Source organism: Rhinolophus sinicus, chromosome 8 (assembly GCF_057876585.1).
Source record: "Rhinolophus sinicus isolate RSI-liver-muscle chromosome 8, RSI-T2T, whole genome shotgun sequence".
Lineage (NCBI taxonomy): Eukaryota > Metazoa > Chordata > Mammalia > Chiroptera > Rhinolophidae > Rhinolophus > Rhinolophus sinicus.
In genome coordinates, this window is record NC_142508.1 from 77,262,119 (window position 1) to 77,276,456 (window position 14,338).

Below are 14,338 nucleotides of genomic sequence, written 5' to 3' on the forward strand. Positions count from 1 at the left end.
TCCAACAGAATTCAGTACTGCAAACAGTCCTCCGGAGCTGGCCCCTCCCACAGACCTGAGTGTCCACATTCAGAGTGGAGATGCCCAAAGTCTGAACCCTTCCCAGAAACCCTTCTTACCTCAACAACCTGAAGGTGTTCCTTTTACGACATCGTGGTTCCCATACACGTTGGAGTATTTCCTGATCGGAGACAACAGCCTCTTCCCCATGCCCCTTTGAGAGGATCTGAACTCAAGTCTTCTTCCTAAGTCGTGAAATTCCTCCTGCTTCCAAATGCTTTCTCCTGCCTCCAGAGCACGTCCAACATACATTCCCAAGGCTCTTTCTCCAAGAGACTGGGCTGGGAGCAGTACAGTAGATTTTCTACTTCCCCTCAGAGCTGGTCCAAGTCCACAAGCCTCTGTCGTTGGCAGGGCAGAGTTAGACCAGGGGGTGACAAGTAGATTGTGTCTCCCTCAAAGCCTCCGTTCCTCCTGGCAGGTGGCACCCAATTCTGGCTGCACGGGGACCAATGGAAACAGCCTTGAAAAACACCAAGTGCCTGGCCTTGTCTGTGTATTCCTGTAGGTTTGGGTGGGCACCGGATTCGTACCTTTCAAGTCTCCAGATGTGGAGTTGAACTTGCAGCCAGGACTGAGAACCACTGTTCTAGGCAGTACATCCGTGCCTCAGGTTTCAGGGAGGAACAGTGTCCTGAGTGAGTCAGGGAGGAAGGAGGGCGCCTGGCCCAGGAAGAGGCTGACAGTGGTTCCCCTGCTAGCCTGGCAGCTCCCCGCTGACAATGACTGTTTTCACTTGATGCCCACAACCACAGGTGGGCACAAGGATACAAACTCACTGTCACACTCACCTGCCCACAAGGAGTCAGACAGAATGGGACCTATGGAAAAGCATGCAAACCCTTGAGCCCGACCCAAGGAGAAGCAGAGTGATGTCAAAATGGCCACGTTTCCTTATCACCGAAGTGTTCCTTCAGCTATGAGAAATGGGAAAGTTCTTGAATGTCCTCTTGATACCAGCGTGACCAACCCGGGCCATTCTGCCTTTCCTGCCGTGGTGTGATCAGTGACAAACTCCAAGTCATTCCTGGGGGAGCCTTGTTCTACCAGTTACCTAAAAGAAGACAGAAATTTCATCTCCCATGGCATCATGGCATCATGCGTCTGGATTATCCAGACAAGGAAAGCATTTAACTGCCTCCTTGGCAACTGTGGGGACGGGACACACTGCTTTATAGCAAATGGCTTTGTGACCCTGTTTAGAGAGGATGAAAAGCACAGGGGAGTAACTTCAGGTTGGCGTGGTCGAGACACGCGTTAATTAGGATCAGAGCTTGGAAATGCCATCACCTCGAGAAATGACATGTAATCCTGACGGCAGGAGACGGCCCCGAGACCAGCACACCTCCCAGGACAGGAAACGTCTGTCAGGTTTTCTGAAGCAATTGTAATGATGGCAGAGGCATGGCAGAGGTGTGCATTTTCGGGCACAGCACTCCCACAGGGACCTTCTCTCCGGGCACCACTGCGACGACGTAAGAAGTTGTACTCAACCCCGGTTTTCCCACCACCCAAAACACTTCCCCAAAGAAATCAAGAAAAAGGAACCATAAAAATGTAATTTTAATGACACAGAAATAGTATCTCGTACATTTCTTTCCACAGCAGCAGTTCATTCGTGTCTAAAAATTTTAACAAAATTAAGGCTAAATCAGAACAATCTGATAGTCAAGGGATATTTTATTTTTAAAGACAGTCTTCATAAATATAGGATGTTCTTCAGGGAAAAATAATAGTGAACAAGAGACCAGATATGGGAAACGCAATGCAGATTTACTAACAACCACACTTCCCTGGGAAGTTTCAAAGGGGGTTTTTCAAAACGTGCATGTTAATGACAGATACTAAGACTTTCTGTGTTAAAATTCCACAGTACTGTAGGCCATTTCAGAAAATAAAGCCAAGGACAGTTGAGTCTCCAATACAATTTTTCTCTGGAGGAAATAAAAAGCGAACATAGACAGTGTTTAAAAGTGCAAGAGAATTGTGTATGGAGCCACGCTGACAGAACTATCCCCATAACAGGCCCTGACCTATGTTACACAATGAAAGGCTTAAAAACACAGTCAAACCAAAGCAGCACCACTGCCAAGGCAGAGGGTCAGGAGATGAGAGGCGGTTCCTGAGTGACCTGCTCGGCATCCTGGAGTTTACTATGACCAGGAAGGAGGAACAGCTTCCTTTCCCCCTTTCCCATTCTCCGGGGCCGTACCTGCTGGTTTGCTTTTCGCCACTGCTTCCTGACTCAAGAGAGACCCTCAGCTGTCCCAGGACTTAGAATAAGATGAAGGGGCATTTTTTTCTCTCTTTTCCCTCCAATAAAACTTCTGAAGTGCCAGGCCAACTCCCGGCAGGAAGCCTCACTGTCTAAATTCCTGTCTCTGACGACGACGAGTGAAATGACCGCAGGATCCCGAGGCAACAGAAACGCTGCCCTCGCAGACCCATAGCCGAGGCTGCTGCCAGGGTTTCCTCTCTCTCCTCCTCCACGTCCTGTCCTTTCGCACAAGAGTCTCTACCCTGTCGTGCTTCTCCTCCCACCACAGCCCCAGGCGCCTTGGGGAAACCAAGTATTCCTGTCGCTGAAGAATTGTAGGTGTGTCACTAACATCACCAACCCACAGGGAAGGTGGCCTGATTTTTCATTACAATCCTAACAGCCCACCTACTTTAACAAGACCAGAGGACCTATTACCCGAGGAAGACTCTTCTCCTATAACGTAAATGTTTTCATCAGAAAGCAGCAGATAGTAAGAAGTAATTGAAGCTTTTTCTTTCACTTTGCATGACAATTTTGTTTTTCCCATTTCTTTGGTTCCCCGAGTCTCCATTTCCCCTGAAGAAATAAATTGGAAGGCAAATGTCCAGGTAAAAAACATCAAATGTCCTCTTAAGACTGATGTGGGTTCCAAAGACTGCTAAAACCTCTAGGAAGTGGCGGATTGAGGCATATATATACTCAAATGCATTTCTTATGTAAACACAGATAAACGTGATAAAGCCAGTTACCCGTGTTTGTGTAGAGCAATTCATACAACAGTATATGATCGCACAATCATAAAGAAAAGGTATTTTTTGAGATCTCTTAGTTTAGTGGCTTTCCACTCTGGCTGATCATCTGGTTCACCAGGTAGGACTTCTTTCCATCAAATTCCCAAGGCCCCATTCATGACGGAGCAGACCCAGCAGGGACGGCCTGTGGCCCAGAAATGTGTGTGCACATATATGTATGCATATAATATATACATATACATATATGTATATTTTCCCCTATAAATTTCACTATTCCAACCCTCTTGTTACACAGAGCAAGACACTAAGGTCCAAAGAAGCCAAGATATCAGCCTAGACTAATAGTGACAAAGAAAGAGCTAGGGTCAGGTCTCTTGTCCCCTAGCCCACTACCTTCTCGTCACCCCACGCTGCCTCCCCGAGTGTCCCAGACCTGGCACCCTTCCACTTAAGCTAAGCAACCATCAGTAGACACTGTGCTGTTAGAAGTAGGTGGTAAGCCGTTTGGGGCTGCGACCACGTCTCACGCTCCTTCTGACGCAATCCTGGGTAATAAACGTCTAATAAAGACGCGTCGGTAGGCTGTCAGTCACTCAGTTAAGGCCCGACGCCGGAGTTCTCCACTCACATCTGTCTACGATCACACAAGCAGATGCAAAACTACCCAGCTGGCTACGGAGGTCCACCTGAGGGGGGCAGGGATGCCTGAATGTATGAAAATGCCATGTTCAAACAACAGGACGTTAATGACAATGCAGTTCCTTCTATGGCTCCCCCTGGTTCCTGAATTATGTGAATTACGTGAAAAAAATAAATGAATCCAAAGGAGAGAAAGAAGCCATTGACCTCTAACATGTGGCAAACACGAATTAGAAAAAACCCTAAGCTTTTCTAAGGGGATGATCCTTAGCCATTGCAACAACTGTATTTATTGAGTTTTGTTTCCGTTTCTCTTGGTTTTCACTGTGTCTTAGGAAACACTTCTTTGTGGATGGAGTGAAACTCCTTTATAAAGCTGAGAGGGGGGACTGAATACATTAGGCCTCTAAATTTTGACACGGTTGCTCTTCTTTCTCTCTCCTATAATCAATTCACACACACACACACACACACACACACACACACACACACTTGCACGTGTGTATTTATCAGGAGGTGGGGGAACATGACTTGTCATATTTTCCATTTGTAGGTATGAATCAGAAACTGCTATAAATAAGATAATTCTACTATATTGCAATGTTTGTAAATATGATATGGACAATGTGATAACCAAAACATTTACAAAGCCACCAGGAAAATACTAAAGAAAGTTTAAGGTTAAACATTAAATAAATCAACAGGTCCAGGGGTCACTGGGGCTCACAGCCCAGCCCTGGTGCCCACTTGACGCCAAAGCTCTGCGGAGCAGGGACAGGGAGGGACAGGGAGGGACCGCCCAGGGGGAGCCCCAGGGCCGGGAAGGACCCACGCCTCCACAGGACCCACCACCACTGGCCCTGCACCCTCCCCCAGGTAACGCAGAAAGAATGGAAAGCTCCACCTGAAGGCAAGGTCCTTAGAAATAATTTCTGGAGGAGGCCCTTTCCGCTTGAAAGCCTCCCACCCCCAGGTGAAGCCGTGCGTGCTTCCAAACAAGTTTTCTTCAAGTCTTGTGCCAGGAGAGGCCGGCACGGCAGGACAGACCTTCCTCAACTTGTATTTTGTTGGAATTTTTACAGAAAAGGAACTGTCTTCTCCTTTTGCTTTTTAACTGCCAAATCCAGGCTCAGCTGGCTTCCCCCAGAAAATCTTTCAAAATCACACTGACAATAAGCTCATTCACCCATTTGTTCATTCCATACATATTTATTAAGGGGTGACTGGACTTGTAGATGGTCAGAGCTAGAAGAGACTTCAGACACCTTGCCTCCCACGCCCTCATTTACCCGAGGGGGATGGAGGCAGGGCCAGCCCTACAGCCCAGGGTTCCACAGCCCCAACCCCTGATCTAGTACCATCTCACCAGCCCACCCAAGCATCCGGCAAAACCTCATGCAAAAGTTATGAACTTTTTCATTTCAAAAATGAAAAAATTACAAGCTGAAAAAATTTCTGTATAGTCTGACTTAGAAAGCTAATCAATATTAGCAAATTGGAATGATAGAAACAAAGGGTAAACGTGCCTTTAAAAAAATAATTCCATTGTTTTGGACATTAAATGTTTATGAAGTCATATGCTATGCGCATATAACAACTTTTCTGTCTTTCTGCACGGTGAGAAAGCCATTCCTGAAAGACGCCACCACGGACAACACATGGAGAACACACATGCCACAGCACTGACAGTTACAATCTACACTTCTAGTCTACAACACCCACTGTGGACCAGACACACACTACGGACATTAGCTAAGAAAACATCCATTTTCTACTTATTTAATCAGGAGAAGGATGAAGCTGCTGCTGCCATTTAAATAAACCTGATTCGTAACTGTCATTAGTTCAAGTGAAATCAAACTGAATCCAGTGAGGGGACTGACTGACTGATGAAACTTAGGTTCTGCACAGTGTTATTTAAAATGGCAGAGGTGTAGACGTCTAATAGATCTTCAGGGGAATTTTAATGAGTCATTTATGGGCCAAATTTATTTTCTCATGGACCAAGTATTTGTGTAGCATTATATTTATCACTCCAATACTTTAATAAAACTTACTGTGCCCCATTCCATAAAACAGAAGCCTCAGAAAAACCCACAAACCCTGTAGGCTGACAGTTACGACTGTGGCTGACAGCTTCGAGGGCTGTATATTCTAATCCCCCAGGAAAATTACATCGAAAATGGACATTTTATGACAAAAGCACTCATATAGCGCAACCCCAAAACAAATAGAAAACAACACCACTAAGGGAATTTAAGTACTTTTCTGACCACTACTGCAGAAACACAGAAACTCAGCAGATTGCAGACATGCAGGGATGGGCACTATATAGGAAAGAATTAGCAAATCAAACTCAGTGCAACTTTAATAACTGGATTGAAAGTAGCCTCTTAATACAACCAAAATCTTTCTTCCTCAAGGCATCCGTTAGCTACAAAGGAAAAATGATTTCGTATCCTTGGTCCATAAAGAAGACACATTTATTTACATCCTCAATGGACTAAAAGAGGGTTTAAACTCTCACAATTAAAATTTTATGCTTCCAAAAATATCATATGATCAATGCACTTAACTTAAAGCTTCAGTTATTAATAACTTCATTGAGACTTCTTAAAAAACCAACACAAACATACTTTCTAGAGTGCAAAATGCTTCTTATTAAATACTTCAGTAACACAAAAGCAAGTTGTTTTGAAACACAGGAATTCTCTTCTGAAGGGTCATCACCACAAAGGTGTCCATTGCCGGCAATGGACCGTGCACAACACTGCCAGCTCGCGTGAAATCCGACACTCCAATTATGCCCTGGGCGGGGGCGCCTGCGCAGACACCCCCCCTCATTTGTACAAACTCATGCTGAGGCTCTGGTACATGCACATGTACGCATCGCAAAGCAGTCTTCGAGCACAGCCCTGGATCCTTCTGGAGTCTAAGGAGTGCAGGTCTTCTGGAGACATTTTCAAGTACTCCCCTACTTCTGGGCACGGGGTAACCTGAGGAATGTTGAAGCCATTCTGACCACCTGCGGAAGAGAGAACAGCTCTGCTCAGGGCAGGGAAGCTCCCGACCTTGCACCACCGCACCCCACCCACCAAAGCAATTTCATAGTCGTGCATCTGAGTCAAGACAAACGTGTGTACTTCCGGAAGTTAAAGCCTCTTTTGAACTCTCGGCAGTTCTCTCACTTCTTGGTTTCTGAAAGGACTCTGGGGCCAATAGTGAATAAAACGGGCAAAGAGACACAAGTCCTGAGCAAAGGCCCCTCGCTGTGCTCAGCAACCCCGTGATACACACAAAGGCACGCAACAGCCGACTCTCCACCTTCCCACACCCCTCCGCTGACACGACCACCCCTGCACCCTTCACCACGAGACTGTCCCGCTCACAGCACATCCAGTAAAATGAACACACCACCGTATGTCCTTAGAGATATACCTGTGTGCCTCTCACAGGGTTTGTCTCCTGCACCGTGAGGCTGAATGAAGATGCTACGGGGTGTGGTTTTAGGGGTTCCCGCAAAGGCCCTGCTGGTGTAGCGACCCAATGGCTTTTCCAAACACCTAAAACCCCTATACTTTCGAGTTTCACTGGTAAATGAAATTTTACCTGGGGCGGGACACAGATGGGCCTGTGCTGTTCCCCTCCAGTGTCTACGCGCTGAGAAAATGTTGACAACCCTTGGTCTAAAGCTTGGCCTGTGGTCAGGAGGCTGCCACAAGGGGGTGTCCTGGGTTATTAGAGGGCCACACCAGAAGACTTGGGGCCTGGAGCTTGCATGAGCCGCCACAGGAGAAACAGGGCAGAAGGAGCGTGGAGGAATGCGGAAGCCGCAGCTCCCAGCCCTGCCTGGGACCGGTCCTAACCGCTAGGCCCCAGGCAGGCAGGGGTATCACCGTTCTGACAACTGTTTCATTCCTGAGACCTACTAGCGTCTCCAGCCGTTCACATGTGGTCACTAAGGATTTACTGAATAACGACTGAGTCTCCTAGAAAATGGCCAAAAAGGTGCAGCATATTGATCTCTTTAGGAAGAAAACATTACATGCAGAACAGGCTGCTTTTTTCCCGAAGACAATGTTAACCTCTGTTCTTAGTTTGTCGTTTAGAAGACAACATGCTGCAATTTAAAACACACGAGCACTGAGGTCAGAAAAACTGAGTTCTATCCAAGCTGTGTGACTCGAGGCACCTGAAGCCTCCGTTTAATGAGCGAAGAGCAGGAATGAGTCCCAGATCGCTAGGGTATAGGAACGCTGACCTAGGGTACTTCGCAGTGAGCATGGCACACAGGCACTGCACACTGCAGACTGCGGCTTGTCTAGAAAATGAGAGGAGGCCGAAGGGGCAAGAAGACAAAGCTTTCTGAAGAGAACACCTCTCAGCCCTGAAATAAGAATTTGAGGATTCTTTTTTAACGAAGACCATGTACAAGTCAAAATATCACGATATTATCGTTAGTTTAGTAGCAGGGCTGTGAATGCATTTCAAGGTTTCAGACTGGGTCCCCAGCTTCTCCCCAAAGGCTTCTCACACAGACGATTTTACTTCTCAGGCCAGGCTACCCCCCTGTGAACTCTCCCACTGAGGACTGAAATGCGGCCACGTGTAGAAGAAAGGGTTTTAAATACCATCGCGGTCGGCCATGCTGTCAAAGAAGAGCCAGGCAGAGTCGTCTTTCCCGTACTTCACAAAAGCAACATAGTGGCTTGTTTCTATGCAGAGAACAGCGAATAATTCCATCTTCTGGCAAGGGATGCAGCCGTGCCTCCAGTCCCAGTCGGGTAAATCTTTGGGAAGCGACACTGGGTTATATTTGTGACTCAGTCTCTTGGGATGAAGGTGGACCTACAATGGAACAAACAGGAGCGAGCCAAACTCAGTGTTGCGTGTGAATGAATGCTCCCCTTCCTTAACTGAATCCATCCCTGCTGACAGCAACCATGCCCTTCACAGGAGTCTCTCAACTGAACACAAGAGGCATACACAATACCACTTCATTATGAACTTTTACAAGTTAATTATGAGCTTGGAAACGTTTCCAAACCTAAAATCTGTTTTCCACTACAAAGAATTTCCTGGTTCATATGAGAGTATCCATTAAATGAAGTTCAACTTACTTGAGTGTTGCAGGTTTTACAAAACTGTTTGATTTTTCCCGCTGAGATGTCAGGATCGTCGTAGCATTCTCTGCACTCGTACATGGCCAGCCCCCCACATATCCGGCACTGCCTAGGGGCTGAGACGGCGGGAGTGGGGGCTGTTAAGGAGCCTTTAACAAAGTGCTTTCTTCCATTACAAAGATTAAAAAGTTAAGCTTTGAAAAAGATACTGTTCACGGACTTTGAAAAAGTTCCTCCCCATCCCCATAAACTTTAAATTTTCTTGAACTCAGGATACCTTTAAAGACATTTTGTCTGACCAAATGACTTTTCTTTTACTTAATATATCCCAGGGTATTCCCCCTCCCCGATTATAAAATGTCTATTGATGAAAATTCAAAGATACAAGACAGTACAAAGAAAAAATCTGAAAGCACCTACAGTTTTAGTTAGCAAGAGATAACTACTGTCAATACTATTGTGAATTTTCTCCAATCATTTTATATCTGCATATTTATATGAGTGAGGGAGAGGGAGAGAGTGTGTGTGTGTGTGTGTGTGCATCTGTGTGTCTCCCCTTGTAGAAAGTACCAACATACTTTTCACTCAACATTACATCATGACCACGCTCATATGCCTTGGTCTTCAAACACATGGTTAATGGCAGTATTTCGCTGACAGATACACCATAATTTAACTACTCTCCTCTGTGAATACACAGATTGCTTTTAATTTCTTTATCATGCAACAATAAACATATTTCCATATAAAATATTTATTTGCATGTCTAGTTCTTTTCTCAGAATAAATTCCTAGAACGGAAATTACTAGCGTAACATGCCCGCGCTCTTCAGATACTGAACTCCCTTTTATAAAATTCGTATCCTGTTAGACTCTTAGCTGCAATTAAGAAGAAATCCCAACAGACTATTTCTGAAAAACAAACAAAACTGAAAAATCTTATACTTACTATCTTCAAGTAAATCTGTGATATTTAATTCCAGAGAAGGAAAAATTTTTTTAAATAGTTTAAAGTCTTTTCCAAACCGAGGCATCTGAATAATCAGACATGATGGTGCCTAAAAAAAAAAAAAAAATGTATATTTTGAGACTCAAAGTGCTGAAAAGCCCTTTTCCCTATGAAACTAAAATACTTCTGGTTCTAAAACCAAGCTCTGGTTTTGCCGTAACATCAACGGCCTATAAGACAGGACCCACGTGTGAATATGGAAGGTGAAGGCAGAGCACCAACGAGCCAGGATCTACAAGTGGTCCAAGACCCCGTGGACACATGGACACCCAGAGGTCGGGCAGGTCAACAACCCTGGGTCCCAAAGAACAGGACAACCAGCTAGAGTGACATTCTACTTTGGGTTTTTCTTTAATAAATGTTTGGGAAAAACTGTTTTTGCAAGTATAATAAAGAAACTGTCATCGCTGAAGGACACTATTCCTTACAGTCAACCAATAAATAACTGCAGCTGTTAAGGTTTTACCAGGACACTCTTTCAGAAATGAATACAATAAAAATAAACCACAAACATGTACTACTAAGATGAAAATACTCAATAAACAGTAAAGGTAAGATAATTTACATCACTTGTTCATTAACAATACCAATATAAGTGAATTTATTTTTTCTTATTGAAGGAGGAAAAGTAAACATTCTTTTTTGAATATTTGAGTAGTATGTTTGCGTAAAATTTTAAATTGGGTAAAATAAAGTGAAAAAACATAAATCTTCGTTTTAAACTACTTAAAAGTTTTCAAATTACAAATTTGCTTGATATTTTCTTTGGCACCAAAAATCAAAAAAGTTCCATCTTAATTCTAAGGCATTTTCTTCAAGGACAAAGTTGAAACACTGCGCTTTTTCTTTTGTGCTTTGTAAACAGCTTGTGTTTCTAACTGTTCTCAGTGGGTTAAAAGTAATAATTTTTGAATCTTAAAAATCCTAAGGACTTTCATATAAAACACAGTAAGTAGTTATTACTGACCTCTGCAAATTTCAGGTTACTGTTGATAAAAGACCATTCTAACAACTGCTGAATTGTAGGCACTCCAACTTTCTCATTTTTTTCCATGAAAATTTGATAGAAGTAACAATCTTGTACTTTTTGACCTGCTGATCTAAAAAACATGCAGAAAAAAAGAAAAACCCCAAGTAATTTATTTCTGAAATACTTAAAAGTATTTGAGAACAGAAAAACTATGAAATTGATGATGCAACTTCGTACAGTCAGAAGAACAGGGGCACAGATGACAATTGAGATAAAATAATTAAATGTCCTTATGCATAAGACCTTAAAAATGATGTCTTGTTTTAACTGTCGTACTGAAAAGTTCCCTCAGTGATTCAGAGAAAAATAATGGAATAACATTGTAATCAAAAAGCACTGAGTAATAATAACCAGAAGCTAAAATCACTTGGTTCAACTCAAGTGTCCAAATCTAGAAAGCGGCAAACTGCATGCAATGCCTGAAATAGGAAAATAAATTCTTATATGCCTGGATGAGACACACCCTTTTAGATCTTCTAAACCAAACTTTCCATTTCTAAAATGAAGGGCCTGATATCTGGGGCAGGATAATCACTTCCCAGCAAGTCAAAAGCAAAGGGAGGTGTAAAACCCAGGTGTCCTAACTACCACTCACTAGCCTGTCCACTAAAGCATGCTGTCTCTTTAGACGGTCACTCATTCATTCAACAAACACCAAGTGGGTGCCTACTATATGCCAATCAGTGTTACCCTTATAGTGAACGTATTTTACTATAGAATGCATTAATCTTCAAGACTAACTCTATCAAAGAATTAATCTTTAAACTTATTATTTACCTTTTTAGCAGAATTTCTGTGTATAGAGTCAGACGGTTTCTACATACGTCTATATGCAGATCTTAAGATTTTTAGAGAAAAATATTAACATAGCTTTCATAGTAAAACCTCAGCTATTCAGAGACCAACCTTCAGAAACCCTCAGCTTCCCAAAGCAACGTATACCCTGAAATACACACAACTTATATGGTAACAAAGCAGGAAAGTTTTGAGAACCCACAGCAAATAAAAAGAAATGATAACCAAAAAACTTGAAGGCTATGCTGTATCAATATTCCAATTGGCTCTGATGACTATAAAAGGCCAGCATTCTTCTGCGAATGCCAAAAAGCATTAAAAAAAATTAATAGGAAACAGAAAAACGTAAGACAGGAAACTAAAAGCGCAGAAAGTAGTAGAAGTCAGTCATTGCAACAATTAGAAACAATAATGGTGATGGGGAGGGAGGTGATGGTTAAAGGGAGCACAAAGTGACAAACACGGAGAGAGAAGACACCCAGAAATGGGAATGTAAGACAAACAGCTTTGTGATCTTGGGACAGAAGGGGGGAGTGGGGGGACACAACTATTCAAACCTCATGAATGACGTTTTAGAAGGCTAAAGCCCTGGAGCAATTAGCTGGTCAGATGCAAGACAGGCATATGCAAGAAAGCTAGTGCTATTGCACAAAAACATACAATTCATACAGCCATTTTCCACTAAGAAAATCTGGGCACATGGGTACAAATGTTACATTAACTTTTGTAGGAAAAGGAAAACAGACATCTCAAGAAGATAGAAACATTCATGGGTTGTATAATATTGGTCTCTCTACCTTCATAACACAGATTATAATGGGCAGCCCACTAAAATTCTTTGCAGACTCTGGGTTATCTGGCACTGCAGAATATAATACACTCGTGTAATTGGAATACCCAGGCCATGTTCTAGAATGAGAGGTACTCAGTAACACAATCTGAATGGTCTCCTAATGTTTGCTTCTTGTTTGTTCATTTGATTCCATTATTTTTCTTGGAACGCTTTGCCTCCTCTCTTCTCAGTGGCTATGACTTCAGTTTCACCTTAACACCCCACACACAGTTAGTCATTATTATTACCACTTCCGTTATTGTTTTTTAAATATGAAAGCTTAATTTACCCACATTTACCAACTTCTTGATTCTTCTTTGTTTCTTGCATACCACTCCTTGATTCTAAGTTCAGTTTTGCCTTACTAAAGTACATCCTGCAGTAAGTCTCTGAGTGGTAGTTTAGTCCTGGTTCTTCTCGCTCAGGAATTTTATACATCTTTATTCTTAGAATTTAAGTTGGGCAAAATGCAGAAAAATCTTCAGCTAGTTTCCCTCAAAATATTGCTTCTTCCCTATTTTCTCCAGCGTCTGCTCCTAGAACTACGATCAGAATCTATCGTTCATGTCTCTTGCCCTCTCTTTCTTGTTTTCTAAGTCTTTATCCCTTTGAGCTATATGCTGGGTAATTTCTTCAGATCTACCTTCCAAATGAGCGATTCTCTCTTCAGCTGTGCACGCTGCATTCAGTGAGGTACCCCCTTCCAGCTATATATTATATATGGAGAGATACACACTGATTTTTATTCTAACTCTGGGAATTCTATTTTTGTTACCAAATCTGCATTTATCCTCCAGGGTTACTGAAGTCCTTCTTTTGCCTCTTCCATCATTTAAAAATATTCTATAGTCTCTTACAGACTATTTCAGATTTTTAAGGTACCCATCCTCCAATTTGTTGCCATCAGCTGACTCTCCCTCAGAAGGAAAGGCTCATGGAGGGAAATAATGACACTTGGGGAAAAAGGGACTAACTTTCAAAGTACCATTTTATATCTTTTTATATATTTAAACCAGCGATTCCCAAGATGAAGAGGCTGCTAAAAGGGGAGGGGAGCAGTGCACCTCTCGCGTGGAGTCAGAACAGCCCGGGGCCCTTTCAAACTCCACAGGCCCTCAGACGCTGAGATGTATTCCTATGTGTGTCTGATCCCACCTAACGCCCTCTGCGAACCACTGCAGCATTCATCCTGTGTTATTACTGGGAGTGCATGCCACCCCTCAGGGGTGTGGGGCTAGGACAAAAAGAAGGACAACTGTTTTAATCATCTGGAGTTTATCTATTCAAGATGAAGAACAAAAGTAACTTTTTCCTCCCAAATTGCCTGCTAAATTTCCTACATCATGTATTAAACATATCTTTTCCTTCCTCATTTGTTTGAAGGCTGACTTATATGGTACTGAAATACTACATATAGTTAATTCTATTTCTGAGCTTTCTATTCAGATCTATTGATCCATATTTCTAAGTTTATACCAGGACCACACTGTTTTAATGTCTATTGTTCGCCTTTATAGCTTATAATGGATTCTTTTTTAAAAAGTCAGTGTTTCCTTCCCTTTCATCTTGACGAGAACTCTGAAATCACTTTACTGAATTAAGATCTGGCTTACATGCAAATTATTTTATAAAAAAATTAACATCTTTAAGTTATTTAACCATCCTACCTGGAACACAAACTTTCTCATTAATTAGCCAAATCACCTTTCAGCCTCTGCAAGTCTTTTTAAAAACCTATCACAAAACAATTGACTTTTGGCAATTTATACTTTTAAGTAGTATGAAATTACCCCTTTTTCTTATTTGCTAGAGGGTATACAGAAATACTACTTATTTAT

At 42.7% G+C, this 14,338-nt stretch overlaps 1 protein-coding gene across 7 annotated transcripts in view; it reads right to left on the bottom strand.

The window, feature by feature from the left end:
• Positions 1–1,604: 1,604 nt before the first annotated feature.
• CYLD (CYLD lysine 63 deubiquitinase) overlaps positions 1,605–14,338 on the bottom strand; it is a 50,352-nt gene continuing 37,618 nt past the window's right edge. For all 7 annotated transcript variants that reach the window (XM_088800352.1, XM_019732335.3, XM_074314897.2 and 4 more), the window contains 5 exons: positions 10,811–10,943; positions 9,784–9,892; positions 8,832–8,950; positions 8,343–8,559; positions 1,605–6,736 (listed from right to left, as the gene is read on the bottom strand). In XM_088800352.1, coding sequence (XP_088656478.1) covers positions 6,552–6,736; positions 8,343–8,559; positions 8,832–8,950; positions 9,784–9,892; positions 10,811–10,943 — 763 coding nt within the window. In that variant the 3' untranslated portion in view covers positions 1,605–6,551. The remainder of the gene's footprint in view (positions 6,737–8,342; positions 8,560–8,831; positions 8,951–9,783; positions 9,893–10,810; positions 10,944–14,338) is intronic.